Source organism: Haliotis rufescens, unplaced genomic scaffold (assembly GCF_023055435.1).
Source record: "Haliotis rufescens isolate VD_foot unplaced genomic scaffold, xgHalRufe1.0.p SCAF_2, whole genome shotgun sequence".
In the NCBI taxonomy this organism is placed as follows: domain Eukaryota; kingdom Metazoa; phylum Mollusca; class Gastropoda; order Lepetellida; family Haliotidae; genus Haliotis; species Haliotis rufescens.
In genome coordinates this window covers 63,586,945-63,608,198 of record NW_025963890.1, presented here as the reverse complement: position 1 = coordinate 63,608,198, position 21,254 = coordinate 63,586,945, and the positions used below count along the sequence as shown (strand labels likewise).

The following is a 21,254-nucleotide window of genomic DNA, read 5'->3' as shown; positions in this document are numbered from 1 at the left end:
GACAGAGCCATGCATGCCCCTACAGGGGGTTTACCATATCATGCATAAAGCACAGCAGGGTATATGATTATAACATAGCAGTGGAATAGTAAAGAATCGGTAGCATATGATAATAAAGCTACACCAATTTAACTACTTGTTTGAAAGATTTGTTTTTTTCAAATTGCAATAATCATTGCACCAGCAACAACAGTCAATATTTCCTGGCTGGGGTTGTTAACAAGTGTCCAAGGGAGACTACTCCAATCAAACATTTAACACAGCAACTTTGGTATCACTTTTGTTGACTTCATCACGTTAACCAATCATGCCAAACAATCCGAAGGCATCTTACAAAGTACACTAGTCCTCATTATAACCGGACATGTCTTCAACATGTAATTCTACTTAGAGGTTTCCACAATAACATCTGGAAACAGACTTGAAACTTTGAAGTGAAATAAGTACAAAGAATCTTAGAATTGTCAGCAGTGGTCAGATATGTAGATTACCGATCTCTGAACTGTTGACATTGTTGGTCATTTGCTCCACACACCACTACCAGGTCTATCTTTAGGCATTACACAATTACCGAAAATCTGAAAACAAGTAGCTAAATTGGTCTGCTTCAACCCATTCACTGATTCAGAGACTTTCAGATGTGATAATATTCAATTTTCTCTCGAACTATTATCAACTACAGAGGCATAAAGCTACTAAGGGTTCAGTAAAACTATAAAGCTTCGTAATTCCTATTGTCAATATTTCAAAGTTGACAGTGTTTTTCGCAGAGACAGAACAACAAACAGGAAATGTTTGTAATGATCTTACATGACCTAAAACCATCAATAATACTAATACTAAATTATCATTAACAAGTGACTGTAGTCAATCATCAGTGACAATAGCATGAAATTGTCATTAAAAACAAATACCAAGTGAACCAAGCATGCACCGAAACCGACAAATCCCCATGTGAGAGCAACTATGAGGACACACCACACCCATTTCTACCATCACCCCATAAATGATAAACAAGAAAGCATAACGACCATATCAGCCCTTTCTGCCAGGCGTGCACCCCGTAAGCGCCAACAGTCTACATGTTAGACAACTACCCATGATGGTGTTAGTTGGTGTGAAGCAGGGAGCAGCATGTGGGTGGATCATATACCTCGGGTGGATTTCCCTGATGTCGTCTCCACACCTCTTCCTGTAGTGTTTTCTCTTGATCTGCTTCTCGTATTGTCTCCACATCTAACTTCCTACGTAACTGCTCTTCACGACGCCCAATATCCTCAAGAACTTCCAACTGTGAGGCTTTAACTTTCTAGAAGAGATTCATGCTGATAATAAGAATTGTGTTGACAGTTTCCGTTTCCCTTCTAAGAATTTCAACTCTTTGAGTTAACAACAGAACCTATTTTGGAAAGTTTCACGGAAAATTTCACACCAACTGACCAAGGCAACAACATGCCCAGGAAAACGTCATCTCCGGTTTCTGAAAGCTATGGTATTCTAATCTACACATGTATATTGACCCTCTGCACTATCGACTCTATAATAACATCTGATAAAGAGAAGCTCCCTGCCATCACTGGCTATGTGGTACTTTCATCCTGAATAGTGTACACTGATGAAACATCTGTACCATCACCAAAGTGATCAAAGTGCCATGAATATTATATAGTCAGGTTTGTCAATTCATAGCTGTTAAAACATTTATAACAGTAATCAATGGTAATAGTGCTAAAATCACTTGTGGAATAAGGCCTTGCTTGGTAGACAAATGTCGTGCACAAATGGGTTTCTATTTTGAAACATTTCAGTTCCAGCTGCGTTCACTGCAACTTTGAACAGTTTTTCAGTTTGATCACTGCATGGCACAGAATGTGGGAGAAAAACACAAAGAGGAACAGATTATTTGCCACTTTGATGAAACCCACAAGCCTTGGTCCGGTGCTAAGGAACCAAGGATCATAATCTGTGCATATGTGGGATTCAAACAGGCGTATCCATTTTCTAAAATATCTACATGACTGATGAATATTTTCTAAAATGACAGTAACTATGGTAAAATGATGAAGATATGAAAATGCTCAACTCAACATAATTTACAAACAAACAAAATATTTGTAAACACAACCAACAATGAGATTATTGTTTTGTTAACTGAACAAGTTCCATCTGCGCCTATAGCTGTGACAGCATGTACAGGGTCCCTGCCCAACATGGAGACACAGTTTCTTGGTATAACTAATGTTTGCATTAATTAGTCATAAGAAAATACAAAATGGTTAAAAAATACACAAACAAAACAACATCAATGTGACATGTAAATAAAACATGTATAACAATAAAGTAGCAACATTATTAGTAAAACTTCAAGAAACAAATGTGAATATCCTGTAAAAATCTATATCATTACTTGTAATACAGTCAAGCTATTTGTCACCAGTCACCGTCTTGTATTAACCCATACAAGTAGGTCGGCTGGCCGGGGCTGTATGACATCGTGCCATTATAGTGTGATGAGATCATCTGCATGTCCCGTCATTATTGGCCTGTTCACATATTGTGTTAAATACTGAACCCAGTGGCGGTCATAAGGTAGATTTGATACTGTCACACAAATATGTCCCTGCAACTAGGTCTCGGTATTTGTGATTACATAATAAATTTGAACCTTGTAGGGATCTGCTCTTTTCAGAGCTTACCTCCTGAACTCTCAGTGCACCACATCATAAAAACAGGCACATCATTCTTTTCACCAAACATCCTGTCATAAAGTATCACTGTATAGTGGTCACAAGAAAACAGTGAACTTGACCTCAAAGGTCAGCCAATCAGAAACATTCTAACTGCAACATGTGAAAATCGTGTTACAAACATGAAGCCAATACGTGATACGTGATGTTAACATTTCTATCAGTGAAAAATATTGAATGACCCTATGACCATGACCTTACACAAATGGTGACCACAATCCAGAGATATTAGAACGTTAATTAATCATTATTAGATTTTCTAATTAATTTCTAATTAATTATTAGATTTTCTTCCCGGAGCGAACACTACCAAACAAGACGTTGCACATTATCTGATCATATTGTCCTGAAGGAACTACAAAGAAAATCACTAAGTATGTCGTGTTGTTTGTTTACATGATGCAATTATTACAATCATGACAATATGCTCATGTGTGATGATATAAGGGTAACGCTATTTTTCAGAGCATTATTATTTGCAGAAGCCTGAGGTCTTCCATTAACTGCCCGATGAAGAAGGGCAGTTGAAAAGACTGAGGGCTTCTGCAAATGATAATGCCCTGAAAAATAGCGTTACTGTTATTATAGCTAAAATGGATGGAATTTGTTATCAAATAAAAAGAAACAACAATATCGGGGTTTTTTTGTTTAACGCCACACTTAGCAAAATTCCAGTGATAAGACAGCGGTGTGTAAATGGACCAGGCAATCCAGTGACTGACATCATGAGCATCGATCTACATAATTGGGATACAATGACACAACCAAGTCAGCATGCCTGACTAGCCAATCCAGTTAGTCACCTCTTACAAGCATGCGTCGCTGAAGATCAATTGTAGCCCGGATCTTCACAGGGTATTGAAGAATCAGATCAGATGCCAGTTAATGTTTACAATGGTGCACATCTTCTTAATTACATATGTTTGAAAAGATAGAATAATGAAGTTGCATCTGGTATGAATTCAATCAGGTCCTGATGGGGTATACTGTTGTGTGTAAAACAACTAAAGAAACAGTGGTAAACATCAATCTTATTTATCATAAAAGATTAATGTTAAACTTCCATAAATAAACTGCTCAGCATAAGAAATGTTACTGTTTATCACAATCGTGCTAAAATAAAAATCTAGATCTAACGACACAACAAAACCAGTCAGTGTTTGGAATTTGGAATTACAGTAATGAAACGATAGCAGAACCAGCTGTCCCCATGTTTCCCTACAGACAGACTGACGATCCACATTCGCATAGAGATGATTTCCCAGGCTAGATTCAACTTGACAGCTTGTCTTCTTTTTTCCCTTTTTTTTAGAACTAAGCTGAAAAAGTAATGACTACTGGCTATCATTACAAGAGTCATCAGGAGATGACATATCCCCCAGTCTGGTGCAATTCAGAAATGGAGTTTGACTACTTATAGCCACTTTTGGTTCATTGCAATTGGATACCTTCAGTTCAGTGACGAAAACAATAATGTTTTTCAGTATTTTTCAATATCCCAAATCATTGAAAAGCACCAGATCACCACTAGACTGATCTGTATAGCAAATTTCATTGACAAATATTCAACAGTTTGGGAGTTCTGCTCCGGAAACGAACAATACCCCCATTTTCAGTATTTTCAACTTGTCATCATGAAAACAAAAAAATTTAAAAAATAAAAATTCCAAATCATCAGAACCAGTTCACCACTAGACTGATCAGTATAACATGTTTCGACAAGAAATATTCAACGGTTTAAGAGTTCTCCAGAGGAAACAGGAAAATGAAGGGATGGATGGATGGATATGCTGATTGTTATATCCCCCATATTTCAAACACGGGGGATATTAAAAGGCCCCACATTTTACTGACTGCTGACTTGTAACACCCCCCCCATCAGGACCCTCATTTAAGTCTCCAATATGTGATGTGCAATGGCTACAAATTCCAACAAACATTAGAAGTTACAACATAAAGAGTTAACATACAAGAATAAATATTAACATAACAATGGTCAAGAAACGTTAACATGGTTAAAGCAACATCTAACATTGAAAACCCGCAGACAATGTCCACGGCCTGTTATTACAATGATTTAGGTGAACATTCTGCTACCTCCACCCATGTGAAAGAACAGAGTGCCAAATGCTTGTACTACCTGTATGCCGTGATCATAATCTTCATATTGCATACTGAGATCAATGTGATTGGAGGAATCATATTCTGGCCCAAAAATGCTCTCAGGGAAAACAGTTTCCTTTTGATCTGATAAGTCGGAAGGGAGAGCAACTTTTCCAGCAAGTCCCAGCTGTAGAAGGGTTAATCTGTCATTTTCTTCTTTTTGCTAGATCATAAACAGGAAACAACTACACTAAAACATGGCTGTTTTCTGTACACAGGCATATATACTCAAATATAACATAGCTACATGATAAATAGCAAAGAATGATGAAGAACAAAGCGTGGTTTACTTCATGATAAAACATTGTTCTATCGTGATGTCATTTCTGGAGGTTCTGACGTCATATATTGGACAACGTTTTTTTAGAGCGAAGTGTTTAGTAAGTTGGTCCCCATGGTTGTCGCTGGACTACACAGATAAACGCGGAGGCCGAACGATCGCATCCAAAAGTGGGAGAGATATGACACTTGGTATTCAGAGAAAGTTACAGATAATTGACATGAGGTTTGTGAGAATATGCGGGAAATAGACTTGTCTGACATTTCCGAGGTTAGATTCTATTCAGGGTGTCATCATTATTAAAATTTGGGTAAATATTTTTAAAGCTTGTACATGTTATGAACATCAATAAAGAGGCTGCACATAATGTTGATATCTCATATAAGAAACAAACAACTCGTGGTCGTTGTTTATCGTACACTAAAACACTGCAACCCTCATGGTGTATTCTCCTTGCAGCAATGTGCAGTGTTTTATTGTATGATAAACAACGACCACGTGTCATTTATTTCAAGTTACCTGCGCACTGATATCATGGGGCACACAAAGAATGGGCTACCCAAAATGTAGTTCTGCAAGGAATAAAACTCAGTCCTGCAGTGTGATGAGCAAGCACTCTAATCAAGAGCATGACCAGATTGCCTTATCTTAAGGGTAAACTTAGCTATATATATTGCCAATCTAACTAATTTAGTTAAAATAAAGTGAAAAAAATATAAACAGGAAAAACTAACACAAGTTTCTTAACCAAAACATTTTCTTTTTCAATAACACTTTCAGTATTGTATAAAAGGAACTTATTTTTCATACTGCACTACACAACAGTTCTAATAGTGTGGATATTCATAATTAAATCCTTATGAAATGATTACAAGATAGTCATTTAATATTTTGATTATATCTTGTGAGTCTAGTCAATAGTCAGGCATGTACCTGTGTTAACATTTCCCTGTACTGGCGCTGGATGTCATGCTGTAGTTTACGTTTAGTGCTCTCGTACTGGCCTACAGGCAAACCCATGCCATCCACTGGTGTTAACGGTTTCCTCCGGGGAGACAACTCTTGCTGTTGTACACAAGTCAATACATGCATGTTTAAGGTCCTTCAACGGTTCACTAGAACACAAGGATTTACTACCGACCTAGACCAGAGATAATGTGCCACAGACTTTGATGACAACAAATGTTTTATACAGCACATGTATCTTGGAACATGTTAAAAAGCTTCACAAATACTTATTTTAAAGATCAAATAAAGTGTTTCATAATCAAGATAAAAGCTAACTTAACATAAATTACTCAAACTGATAAAAAAATGTACACATTTTTTAATACAATGTTCCATGATGAACAAAATCATTTGATATTGCAATTAAATGTTCATAAATATATGCAGCCAAAAAGTATGAAAACATAACTATCGTCAAAAAATTATAATTATGAAATCGTTACAACCATGACAACAGCAATATTTCAAAGGAATCCCTTTTCCAACAATGGCCTATGGTACAGGGGGACACAGACAGGACACAGACCAGACACAGCTGACCTTGGCTAAATATTCTCTATAATCTCTCTGTAACTCCATCCTTAATCTTTTCTTTCGTTGCCAGTTTTTCTTTTCATGGTCAAAGGGATATATCTTAGGGTTCGAGAAGGTCTTTTCCCGTCCTACTCCCAATGGTAACACTTGCTGTCAAGGTGTAAATTTACATTGTATCAATATATTAAATGTATTAGTAGTAATAACATATATATACTACTTTCAAAATATACATTATCTTAGTTGTTGTTAATCATTATGAGACATGTTAATTTTACAGGTCAATTATCAGTAGTCAGTGTCAAGAATCAACACTGCTAGAGTGAGTGAGTGAGTATGGTTTTACACTGCTTTTAGCAATATACCAGCAATATCATGGCGGGGGACACCAGAAATGAGCTTCACACATTGTATAACACTGCTAGACATGGCAGAATTCAATGAAAATAACTTAATAGCAGCATCATAATCCTTTATTCCTAAAAAAACAAAGATACAAAAACGAAACACATTTCTAAGATTTCAGTCAAAGGAAAGGAAGGCTGAAAGGTAGTATAAGGTTCACTTGTCATCAACTCACTGATTTCAAAGCAACACAACAAATCTGCCCGGTCAATCATTCATGATTTATTGATTATTCACACAAATTACTTTTCTAGTGTGAATTAATTCATACTTAGGTTCTGATTCATATCCATGTTACCTTTGTGAAGAAAATATATTAAGATTACATGTACTTCAATAAACTGACGGTATATCAAGCAAGGTTCAGTACTTAAGCTATTTCTGTTCCATCCAGACCATTTACCTTGGCCAGTGGTTCATTGTAAGCCTGTAGACTGCACTGTCCCTGTAAAACCAGGTTGTTCATAATCAAACTGTTTATTGATCAGGACTGTGTAAATCAGCTCGTGATGGATTGTTTTGTTCCCTTGATGATGTGCTGCTATAGATTATCATATTCAGCAGGACAAAGTGAGGTGCCATGATTCTCATGAAGCCCCCTGATTCTAAAGTAGAATATTCCCATCATGATGATCATTAAGACATCAAGACAAGCTGATTCGTACATGGGGTAGATAGGTTACAAGATTGACTTGCTTATATATTTAGAAACAAAAACCAAACAGAAGGTTATTTAATGACTTTGGTATTTTTCTCCCTGTTGAGTATATTAATAATATACAGGTGTAAAAACTTCAAGGTCTGCCAACGAGAGCCTTATAACCCTTATCCTCCTGAACAAATCTTTTCAGAAATTGCTGAAAAAACATTCATAAAATTTCATCCTTCTCATTTCGACCATTGACCTTACTTTTTTTGTAAAACAATCTGGAAACAAGCGATTAAAACATATAAGGTCTTTCATAGACATGCAGAAATTGGTAAAACAAGCACACAGGAGTATTTCTTAATCATGTTAACAATGGTTAATGAGGACAGTTTTGTAATCTCTTTTCAAAGTTACTTCTTGCCTCTCTAAGGAACGTCAAGAAGACTACCTAGACCTGAAACATGGTCATAATTAATAGGAATAATAATTACACTTGTACGGCACATCTTCAACACAGCGTGCTCAGCACGCCTCACCATGTGCAGTGCTGGTGATCACAACCTGCCAGACTGCAATACTACATGTGTGTATGTGACAGAGGAATATCACCCTTACTACATTGATGGATGTCAGACCGAAGTGATGCAGGTCTTACTACTTTGGCGAAACCCATCAGCAAGAGCATGGTGCTGACAAACCTAGAAACAACTGGGGCTAACCAAGATTCAAAACCAGAATCATAGGTTTCTGGTGTGAACAAGGGACTCACAGTGAATTGCTAAGCCTTTTCCGACTGGGCCACTTGTACTCCCGGCATCATAGAGAAAATGACATGTGGTTTCAAAATCACATGTGCATCACCATCTTATCAATAAATTAATCCTGCATATGGACAAAGTAGGTTTAGATACAAGAAAGCTCTTTTTCCCAGAGATTCAGTTTCATGTCGAAACATCTTGCCTGTTCATCTATACAGCAACACCAGTTTACAACGCAAGCAGTAAATTCAGCGAGTGCAGAAGAACAATTTAGGGTGCAGAACGATGACAATGTATGCATGACATATGGCACAAAATACCAAAATATAAGAACTCCAAACCAATGAGACAGACACATGAACAAACATTGTACCTGGGGAGGAGGCTCTTGATGCTCCGCCTGCCTCGGGGGAGCATGTTCACGTACAGGTGCAGGGGCTGGGGCCTCAGTGTCCGATTCCCGGGCATGCTGACGCGTCATGGGGGTAAAGGGTGTTACAGGGATGCGCTGTTGTGGGCGTGGTTTCTATGGGTGAGAGTGAGAGCACTGTGCGTCACAATGTGCAGCAATCTAAATCTGTTGTGTCACACAAATAATGTGCAGTCACGCAGGTGATGGTAGGGTAATCACTTCCATTTGAAAATCCATAGACTGAATGTTTAATCCAAAACGTCTTGCTTCATATTCGTATTTCTTACAAACAGTATCTTACACATTTAAATGTGAATCAGGTAAACTCTACCGATATGAATCGTTTATAAAGGTCAAAACGGTTAAGGGAGAATGTCACGAACACAAAACACACATCCACAAGATGAATTAGTTCACAGCATCACCAACACGCAGCTCGTAGCTTCGTCCAAGCAAACAGTTATGTAACAAACAGCACATAATCTCAGAGCATAACAGTAAATGGCTGTCCTATGAAATACTCATCACGTCATTTTATGTTAATGTCACCACGATACATTTCAAAGCACTAAACAAATCAACACCTTCATGTCAATAAAGGAGAATACTGCATTTCAGGCAACAGAGCAATGTCAACACTGACTGGAGTGTCCCAGTACAAAGGTACAAGCCGAGTGACGTGACGTTTCTGTCTGACATTGATGACAATGATGAGGGATGATTGATTGATGGAATCAATGAGGTTTCCATGCAAATGCCTTCCACAACAGCAATACACCAGACATGTTTCTAGGCTGGGCTGTCATACAGGGGCACAACTGCATGGCAATGATAGGGATGACAATGGTTGCTATTAGCTCAGATAAGGTGGTGGGTATTGCCAAGTAATTGATTCACGGTTAATTGCATGTGGCGCAATTTGTGTCATTTATGTGCATTTATGATATCACTTGTGACACAACCATGATAATCTGATCATTGTTTCCAAAAGTAAGTACAATTCGCTTTATCAACTTATTCCACACTGGAGTGCTACCAACATTACAGTTTAATCAGTGCAAAGGTAGTCATTGACATTACATTACCAAATTTGAAATACATCTATATGACATGCTGGATGATAATCAGTCAATATTGTCAATGCCGAAGAAAAACATCTGAAACCTGATGTTACGCTACTGTCACCATGATTAGCAGCAAATGTTTTTTGCAAATTGTGATTAAAGACAGTAACAATGTGCAACTTTGGTCACATATCGCTTGGTCAAGGAAGGTCAGCAATTAATTATAACAATCCCCCAAATAAAGATAACAATCTCCTTATACAGTTGTAATAAAAGACAAGTCAGCAAACTTGTTAATGTATAGCACCCACACTGAAGACATATCCATATTTCTCTCATTGGAATGTGTGAACAGGACAAGTGCAAGAAGGTTTTCAATTATATTATGACTCTCAGAGCTACAGATAAGCAGCTTATTTGCGTAAAATACCCCTAAAAAAATATTCAAAACCCAATTACTTTCAATTAACTTGCGTACAGAAACGCATGCATTAAATGAAAAACTCAAATATATAAAACAGCTCGCGTAAATACCCAACGAAGCTTTTTCAGCATGCATACAAAGGAGCTAATTTCCGAAACACAATTACGAGCTAATTTACTTTCCTAGTCAAGCCTATATATTTAGAACAGTTACCGTATTCGACGTAATAAGCGCCCCGCTCTAATAAGCGCCCACGGCGATATTTGCTAATATATTGGCTAGTGAACAATCCCAATCCGCACCCCTTCCGATTGATCAATGTACGCAAGACATATTTATTCGTGAATAATACTCACTTGTGTGTTATATCACCATTAATTATGGGCAATTAAATTCTTGAAAAATATATCTGTCGTATGTAAACATTTCAGGCTGTTAGCATAAACCACAAAATTTACGATCTTTCAACTAAAAATAATATTCTAATAAGCACCCCCTATTTCTAATTTTGTGAGCGCCCTGAGCGCTTATTACGTTGAATACGGTATATACATCTAAAACATTATTTCATTTTTTTTAAATCTTAAAATGTTCACTAATTTGGCGAAAAAACCCAATAGAGTGATGAATAGATGAGTGAAAAAACTTTGGTTACCCAATGAAAAATGTAATAACCCAATTAAGATAGAAACCCTAGAGTAAAAACTCAATTGCTCAAAAAGTTATCTGGAGCTCTGAGACATATCCACACTTTTCTCATTGGAACATAAGTGTGAACAGGATAGGTGCAAGAAGGTTTTCAATTACATTAAGGCTCTTACTATTATCCTACATATACACACTGACTGAAACCCTGGCTCTGACCAAGATTAACAATATGTCTGTCCCATTGAATACTTCTATATAAAGAAGCAATTATTATTAAAGGTTATTACAATCAGCCTTAGTGGGGTATAGTATTAATCGGGATCCATGCACTCTGATTCTTTTGCCAGTTATATGTGATATTTCTTTTCTTGTATTCAAATATCAAAGACCTGATGTCCCTTTAACATGGTGAAGTAATGTGGATCAACACTGGAGCAAACAGATGTAGAATTGACTGGGGAGGCAAATTCAGAGGTAGAAATAACCCAAAACATTTACTTGACAGAATAGTGATATGACGAAAACGACTAATGGTACGAAAACTCCACTAGCCCTCAGCAAACTTTTAACATGAGAGAAATGACTCCCTGTAACAGCCTAGTGCAAATTTCAAACCCTGGAAATCTAAAAGATCTCCTACTTCATAAATAGTTAATGCAGCACTACTGTTCTTGTAATTTAGAAATGTACCGGTTAAGTAGAGAATAAATTATTAACATTAGAAAACAGCCTACAAGGCCAATCCCCAGGCTAGCCTGGATGCCACATCAGCTCTGATGCTAGTGATAGGCTGGGACACTGCCTGGAGTGGTCACAAGCCAGTCAGGGATATTTACATGCAGTGTTCATTCTCTTCATTGTGGGCTCATTCCAGGATTCTGATCAGTCATCAATGATAAAAAAACCTGATTAATCTATTTGTCATTGCGATATTTAAATATGTTTGAATCAACCTGATGTATTTTACTTTTCCATCCAATAAACCTTAACAGTATTCATTAAATTGCACCTATATAATGTAAAGGTATTTTGCAGAGTAGATAAAATCGTTATGTGGATGAGTATAAATTTCCAATTTTTTTTCGTAGAAAACAAACCTACACTCATATTTTTGTGCAATGTCTGTTGAATGAGTGGTTATCATTAGAACTGGCCATTTTGTGAGTGACAGACCGAATGCCACCACAGCCCATGACGTCAGTAATGTTAATGTGCGCAATCTGAAAACTTAAGATCCAGAACAGCTTAACCAAGAATGATCTGTGGAAACATGAGTATTGCTGGTAAATGCAGTGGAGGAGAAACAACAGGTATACATCAGCTGTTAGAATGGACATCACAGAACATGTAGAACACATTTTAGTCATGGAGACGGATAGAAGGTCAGTTGAGGAAAGGTTTGGTTTCAAGATGACACACAACCAAGATGAGCGAGGAAGACAGACATCCACCAGAAAATACCTTCTGAATCATTTCATTATATTCTCGATTTCTTTCGGCCTGCATTTGGCGCTTCTTGAGATCCGCATCATCCCCTCCAATCGGCAGCCCAGTGCGGCCCCCAGACATGGGTCTACGTTGTGTCTACAGGCAGGAGATCATCATGCAATCAACATGCAAATGAAGGGACCACACAGGAATACCATTAAGAAAAAGGGAAATCAATTGGGAAATAATGACATTAAGTCTGAGAAACGAGACTGAAACAGCAGTGTTCAAAATTAAAGGTGCCCTTGTCTCAAATCTAATATTGCCTACTGTCATACCTATATGTCAGAATGATGAGATCTGATTGGTCCATGTGATCTTGATAAAATACTATGTATCCCGCCTATGAGGTAAATAAATTTCTCAGCGGTACTTGGGGTACAAAACATTACACAGGATGCATAAAACCCCACGTACCCCTCGTGAACCTGCTACAACTTATAATGTAATATGTTAAAAGTTTAAAATATAAGAGGTCCCTATATTCTAAGTATCATATAAAATGCCTCAAGGATTCCAAGACAACCCATTAATTGTGAACACTGAATTGTTTTGAGAAATAAGAAAACAAAATACTATGAATGTGTAAGAATGAATATTATGAATATAAAATGAACATGTTGAACATTGTTAATAAATAGTGTAATGCACTGAGTGCAGTGTTTGAAATAATTTTACTCCCCAACAAGAGAGTCGGGCAGGTGACCCATTAATGTTGCTTGACCATCTTCAAAGTTCCTGCCTGCATTCAGACATTATATATATTGAAAAATCACAAAAAATAAGAGACAAATCCCATCTTGATTCAGTTGAAATAATGCAAACAATTACTTGAGAATCTACGAGGAGTTATAATAAAACTGAGAATGTAAGTTGGCTTAAAATTAGCTGCCCGAGAGTCAGGCAGGTGGAGAAAATTTCATGCGGCCTGACCGAAAATTATCTGCCACGGGCAGGCAGTTATTTCGGACACAGGGTATATCTACTTGGGTCATGGTGACATTGGTGGTAAACGCATAGGTTATCCATGTTATCTGTCATAAAGATAGTGATCGATGGATTCAAGAATGTATCATGATATAGAGCATAAACATTAAATAACTAAAACAATCAAAATACACTTAAAATTATTCAAATCACAAAACAGATAATATATCACAAAAACATATACATGTACATGATACAAACTAAATAATTGAGAATTTTTTGCACGGATGGATATTGTGCGAGTGCCATACTACGTAAACAAATAATATTAATCGGCAATAAAAAAGTTTAGTTTTCTGTTGTCTAGTTTAGACAATAGAAAACACAAAGCTACCTAGTTCATCATGTTTCAAGTAGAATACATTCAATATGATCCTTAACAACACCCAAATAACAAATGACGCAATTTGTACATAATTCTCTCAACAATTTAACTGAATATGACAAACTAAATACATTGGTAGAATGATAAAAGTACTAAGTAATAGGCTATGTGATATATCTTCAACAAGTTGCAAATACTTCTAAAGTGACAATACCCATACATCTTGTAAATGGGTCAATGATCAAAGTAAATATAGACCTCTAACCTCAGGACAGCAAGATTTGCAACGGAGATACATTAACAGAGCTAAGTACTTGGCACATGGCCATTATTATTATGAAAATAATGGACATTATCACATGAATAAGCTGCACACACAGAGAAATACAAGCATAAAGACGCCATCAACAAGAAGGTCGTAGCACTTGTCATGCTTGTTGCACAGACAGTTACGCATGTGTCATTGTGGCCAGCAATCACAATACCATGATATAGACACAGCTGTCAGCCAGGGATTTATCTGGGATTCCAAAACAAATTGGGAAAAACTAAATTGGAAAAACATCATTAGTTAGTTCAAATTCTTTTCTACATTTTAATAATGCATTAAATGCTATTATGTAAAACTACGCATTAAAGCCTCTTCGTCTTTATTTTACTGATATTTGCTGCAGACATGGGTTCGATTATCGGCCTCTCAGAGCTTCAGTTAAGTTGTGTATTTGCGTAAAATACCTCCCAAAACTATTCAAAACCCAATTACTTTCAATTAACTTGCATACAGATATGCATGCATTAATGGAAAATGCAATCATTTGAAAACAGCACGCATACATACCCAATGAAGCTTTTTCAGCATGCGTACAACAGAGCTAATATCCGAAACACAATTACTAGCCAATTTACTTTCCGAGCCAAGCCTATATAAGAGTGAGTGAGTATGGTTTTACGCCGCTTTTAGCAATATTCCAGCAATATCACGGAGGGGGACACCAGAAATGGGCTTCACACATTGTACCCATGCCGGGAATCGAACCCGGGTCTTCGGCGTGACGAGCGAACGCTTTAACCACTAGGCTACCCGACTGCCCCTCAGCCTATATAAGAACCGTTATACACATTTCATTTATTTCTTTTTTAAATCTCAAAATGCTTACTCATTTGGGGAAAAAACAACAACAATAGAGTGATGAATAGATGAGTGAAAAAAATATTGGTTGCCCAATGAAAGATGTAATAACCCATTAAAATAGAAACCTTCGAGTAAAAACTCAATTGCTAAAAAATTATCTGGAGCTCTGGCCTCTGAGCAGGTCAAGATAAATCCCCTGTCAGCATTACCTGTAAACATGGCTTCCTTGACAAAAGGTAAGAGGCATTCAAATCATCTTATTATGCATGCTGGGGATTCATCGTGTTCATAATCAGTGATAATACATATCAGTATTAATCCATCAATTCTATCCTACTCAAGTTAAGAAGTGAAACCTTTTAGCAGTAAATCACAGTAATATCCTACATTGCTAGCAGGGCCACAGAGAAATAGATTGACATATTGAACTAGTGGGAAATATAACCTTGGTTCTACTCTAGGCACGACCTGTGAATACAATGAATACCCCTGATTATTCCCTCACCCCATTTGATCCCAACCATGACTGTTCGAAGTCACAAAGAATGGTTGCGTACACCATTTAACTTATGCAAATATAAGCATGAGAAGTAAACAACATGTATTCTTATCAACAATGATCAGTGTTCTTTATCAAATCTATCAGTTTAATTTTGTCACAATTTGACATGCAACATGACATCCTTAGGATTTATGATAATGATCACATTGTTCATGCCCATGACATAAACATGATAGTAAAAGGACAGATTTATTTTATACATTTTATTTCTAATACACTTTATTGTATTGCATTGCTGAATGTCACGACAGCCACCACTACACACTACCAAGAGCTGGCTATCTATCACATAACAGAACACACTGATCATGGTCACAGACATCTGTGTAGTACCTGCTCTGCTAGCTTGTAGTCATTATGTCCAGTTCTGTCCCATGTTCTGCGTTTGTTCTCCCCATCATCCTGTGGGATATCACAAGGGGCACCAGTCACTTATCATAACAGCAGGGATAGAAATTAATTGGAAATAGAAAATCTACAGCAAATGTGAGGTAAAATCTCCAAATTGAAAAATATGTCCCAATTCAGATTACACACTGGCAGCTTTCACCATGCATGCTAGCCTACTGGACCAAGACTACTCAATTGTGCTGAAGTAAAAATGCAATGATGGTAATTCTTGACAAGTAACATTCAAGGGCTATAATTCTAAACCAGTCCTCAAAGCTTCAAGTTTGCTACAAACTGGTAATAAATACAACTGACAGAAAATGTAAACATAGTAAACATTTTTGTCTTGTTCAAGCAGGACTAGCTACCAACTCTAAGGACCAGAGAAAGAATGTTTACACTAGGCCTCTGGAATAGTCTACAAAAAAAACATTTTAGGAAATACAAGTACTTAGCTCAGAATACTAGACATTCCAGATAACTGCCTATTTTGGCATCTCAATAACCTGAGGCTGTTAGGGTTGACCATCCAAAACCTGACTGCACAAACATGACAGTGCGATAAATGTTTTGCAGTTTCCTTTCTTTTTGAAAACCCTGACTTCTGGGTAAATGAGTCATCCAACAAGGAGACATTCTGGGATTTGTTCATGTTTCCTTCGAAAAATAAGAGTCATCAGAAGATGACAAATCCCTTCCCATCCCAGAATAGCAAATGGCACCACTTCAACCCCTGGTTAATACATGTACCAAGTTTGAATGAAAAGTCTGACAGTTTCCAAGTTACGCTGCGGACACGAAATACAGATGGACAGATAGACCAGATGATGACTATATACCACACACATACACACCATATGCAGGGGCATAAGAAACAGCAAGTTTTAGTCTGTCACATTTGTGTCAGTGTAAGCATGCTTTCAAATGCACATAATGACCAGTTTATTCATTATGAAGTGCCACATATTTACGCTAATGGCGTATAAGATGGACAGTACCAGCAATGGTGCATCTCGATGAAAAAGAGAAAAAATGTTAAAAGTTGGGAGCATCATATAAGGGTTGGTCTGGATACTGGAACACCATTCTGGGGATCTTATCAGGAAACTGAATAATAATGCTATCTAAAGGAGAAATGATAATTAACCATTGCATTTCTACCAATTTCAAGACCAAAAACTATCTATTTCAAATTTGATCTACTTAGAACTGGAAAATATGATAGTGCTTGGTAAGCTTTTAAGGTTCATGTGTCTTGACAATTCAACACAAAGCTGGTGCCAGAAACAGTAACAAATATCTGCAAATATTAATCAGGGCCAGTGAAAAGTCAGAATCCTTGTTCTGAGAGCTTTAATGGAATGAAAGACTCAGTTATATAAACTTGATCTCAAGATACCATGGAAAGACCATGTTGTGTTTTATGAATACATGTAACACTTTGGATCTTAATATTACCTGCAAACAACCAACTTGTCAATGATTGTATGTTTCTCCATGTTTTCTCTGATTCACCCAAACCAAATTGTTCAATATGCCAGGATGTCTGCACATGTGTAGACAGTCCTGAGACATGTAGTTCTTGAATCATAATATTTATATGACGACTGTTCCAGGAACAATCAGTGCATGTCAAAGCAGGGTTCAGTGTCAAGCTGTGCTTCACGACAGCTTTACAAACAATCAGCAGCGATAGAAGCTAACAGTTTTAGTTCACTAGTCCTAATAATGATTAGATATAGCATAACCTTTACAAAGGGCAAATTTCTGTTAGTCAACTATTGGGCAGTTTTGCAAGGACTACAGGACTAAAGTACTCATGGAAATGGAAAAAAACTGTTTTGCTGGATTTAATAATCGACACAAAGCATTACGTAGATGTAAATATGAAATAACAAAACAACTGGAAAAGTACTAGTCTGGATTTGCTAGTTTTATCTCAGTGCTCAATACAAAATGTACTTTACAGGAGGTAATTTGTAGGTACTTTCAACATGTTCAACATTCAAAAATAAAACTAAGTCCAAATTGACATGGCAGAAACAGGCTATAGGCATTATGCAAATTAGTCTGGAAAAAAGTTATCAAAACAACAATAAAAATAACAGCTATGTTTATGTACATAATAATAAGGACATGTAAGTTGTTGTTTGAGAAGGGAATATGTTACTTTTACGTTCTGATATTTTGACGATGATTCACTATCCCACAATGCCACTCACAAATCACTAACCACTGATAAATCACATGCACATGGGTTTCAAGCACCTGTTTTCACCTGTCGTCAAGGTGTCATAGGTCATGGACATTCACCTTGATCTACTAACAGCTGGTTATGCTCAGTTTCACAAGTCTGTTTTGTTCATATTTTTACACACTTTTACGTGTAAAAAGACATAAAAACCTTTGATACACTGTATTTGTGCCAAGGCCCAATTAGTACTAATTGAGTTGTTTGAATATTTATATATTTTGTATATTAACTGCATTTATTTAAAATCTGAGATCGAAAAAACAGGGTTTTTTTCATTTCTAACACTGAAATCAGACATTTGATTAACATGATCTATCATTTAGGGGTTCCGTCCCATCAGTCAGACAGGCCATTTGTCATACACCTTGTTATTGCCAATCATCATACAGTTGAGTAGGGGGGTAATTAGAGCACTCACCTTAAGCTGTAATGGTATGACCCAACACTCTGAGTAAAGGTCCTTGTTACAACAATGTTAAATTCATGTTATAAGCTGTATGACAAATGGCCTGTGTGCTGATGGGAGGATACCTCATTTAGGGGAAACCTCTTATTACACAGGATGAAAAGGGGGGAAGGGTGTGGTGTGTGTGTTACATGTACGGATGGGGATGGTGTCCATAATTGTTTTGACATAAAATGGCGAGGTGATACAGTCCTGACTCTTTGAAAGGTGTAGAATGCTGGAAACACCTTTTTTTATTGTGTTGGGGAAAACAGTTTTCAACCATGCATGTCTCATCAATACATCTCCGAAATCTGTACAGTTTTGAGGACAGACTGTAATCCGACAATCATCTCCATCATTATTCATAGTTTGACATAAGAAAACCAGTAGTTTCTTCTCCTAAGCCCTAAATCTGAGTCAAGAATCATGTCTCATGCTTAATGCACTTGGTTCTACATCATTATCATGATATTGCCATTTACCATGTTCCCCTGTATAACTTGAAGCAATAATGACAGCAAAATGGAAAGCTACTATTGTGAATACTTACATTGAGACGCTGCCTTTCATTAGCTAGTTTAGACTTCTGATCTTGAATGAATTTGTCGATGTCATTGTCATACACAGCGGCAGTCATCCTTGATACTGAATGTTTACTTATCTGAAACATGGACACATGACACTGACAAATGCAATTTTACCCTGAATTTCAAAAATATTTTCAGAGGTAGGCCGGTAGGACATGTTCAAATTATTACAAAATGTCATTTCCAAGATCCATCGATAAGGACACAACTTCCTTAATCATTAGTTATGTTCATTATCATGCTTCCATGATAAAAGTTTCTAAATTTCTAAAGTCTTCTTTCTAAGAGTTTCTTCGGGAGCTAATATGCCGTTGTTTCTGTTGAGTGAGGTAATGTCTAGACATCTTTCAGAATTATAGTCCCTTGTCACCATTGTGACTAAGCTGAGACAATTACAACCACTGATAAGTGTAAGGTGTGTTTGGCAGTGACGTGCAGAACGTATGCTAAAGGTCATGAACCCTGTGGAAGTTTGTTTCTGTTGCATCCCAATCGGTACATGAAAGTCAAACTTGTACAGCCTGAGGCAAGACTGATGAGTGTTACTAGTGAACTTGTCTCTCAGCATCATCTTCAGCAAATATTAGTATTTACTATTATAAGTTAACTTTACCAGACTCAAACATATTTTACTAAACTCTACGAACTTGTGGCTGAAGACACAGAATGCTTGTGTCACAAAATTCGACATACAAAAAGAACTGTTGTATGTGTATGATGTGCAGATCATCACCACACTTTCCAACATGTCCAAAGGAAATTTACCATTCTGATAGGGGATGTTTTCATTTCTTTCAAGGCAAGTGAAGAACAATAATGGTCCCTTTTATTACAAAATTTCTGCACATATATTTCTGCAATTCCTCTCCATGGAGTGGGGGTCAATACCAACCCTGATATGTTACTGTGTGTGATTTGTAACTCAGTTTTTAATGCAGATATGAACTGTCCACTAGACGAGGTGCAGATTATGCAAATATCTTGAATATTAAGGTACAAGATCACACTCTGACACAGTTACTTGCGTGTACAGGACCAGTTGTCCCTTCGCCAGTTGATTAGCATAGGAAATTAGCAATGTACCACAACAAGCATAACATGGGCAACACCATGTCATGGTACCCTCTCCAAACTCTCTTATTTCTAACATAAGACTGATAGTCGAACACCTACGGAAATAAAGAACATATATATATATATATATATATATATATATATATATATATATATATATATATGATGCGGCTTTGTGTAATAATATCTGGTCCATAAGCTGTAAATTGTCATGTACTTGGGGGTAACGAAAACTGGACATTTGTCGTAAAAAGAGGCATTTTTTTATGCAACAAGTGAAATAAGACACTCATAACGCAAATTACCTGTAGTCAATGTTGACTTGGTTGTTGTCATTTGATATTAAACATCCACAAATAGTTTCTTTGTGTGTACTTCCTCGGCGAATGGGTCGAAACGGTTATCAATACATGAAGCACTTGTTCCCGTCAAGCGCGGGATCACAAAATAGCAACGGTGTATACAAATATGCAAGACGTGTTTTCTCGAATCCTACTGGAGAAGTAAAGTAGTCAGTATGACATAACGATGGCAAACACATTTCTTTTACACCTGTTTCACATTTTGTCTTGTCCTATTCACGTTACATAAGCGTAATCGTCCTACAAATCACAGTTTACGTCTCTCCCAACTACCTAACAACAAAAATGTCGGACGCATGCGCAGAGTAGCTGAAAGACTAGAGTCCGTCTAATAAACAATTTCATAACGCACGTGGAGAGGTAAATTATAAACGTAAACCCAGTTTCTGTGGCGATAGTCCCACAAATACAGTGAGTTGGTGAGTTCGGTTTAAGCCGTTTTGAACAAAACTTCAGTAACATCACATCATGTCGGATCAAAGTCCAAGATAACGCAACCAATTTGGTGAAACCTCACGTCAAATTCGTACATAATCAGAACGAGCCTGGGATT

The 21,254-nt window shown here is 37.0% G+C and overlaps 1 protein-coding gene across 1 annotated transcript in view; it reads right to left on the bottom strand.

Annotated features, from left to right (window-relative positions):
* Positions 1 to 21,016, bottom strand: part of LOC124142990 — a 91,194-nt gene extending 70,178 nt beyond the window's left edge. The window contains exons 1-8 of the mRNA XM_046511767.2: positions 20,645 to 21,016; positions 19,229 to 19,339; positions 15,920 to 15,988; positions 12,554 to 12,676; positions 8,918 to 9,070; positions 6,124 to 6,255; positions 4,888 to 5,073; positions 1,154 to 1,309 (exon numbers count right to left, since the gene is read on the bottom strand). Of these exons, the coding sequence (XP_046367723.2) occupies positions 1,154 to 1,309; positions 4,888 to 5,073; positions 6,124 to 6,255; positions 8,918 to 9,070; positions 12,554 to 12,676; positions 15,920 to 15,988; positions 19,229 to 19,315 (906 nt within the window). The 5' untranslated portion in view covers positions 19,316 to 19,339; positions 20,645 to 21,016. The remainder of the gene's footprint in view (positions 1 to 1,153; positions 1,310 to 4,887; positions 5,074 to 6,123; positions 6,256 to 8,917; positions 9,071 to 12,553; positions 12,677 to 15,919; positions 15,989 to 19,228; positions 19,340 to 20,644) is intronic.
* Positions 21,017 to 21,254: the final 238 nt, after the last annotated feature.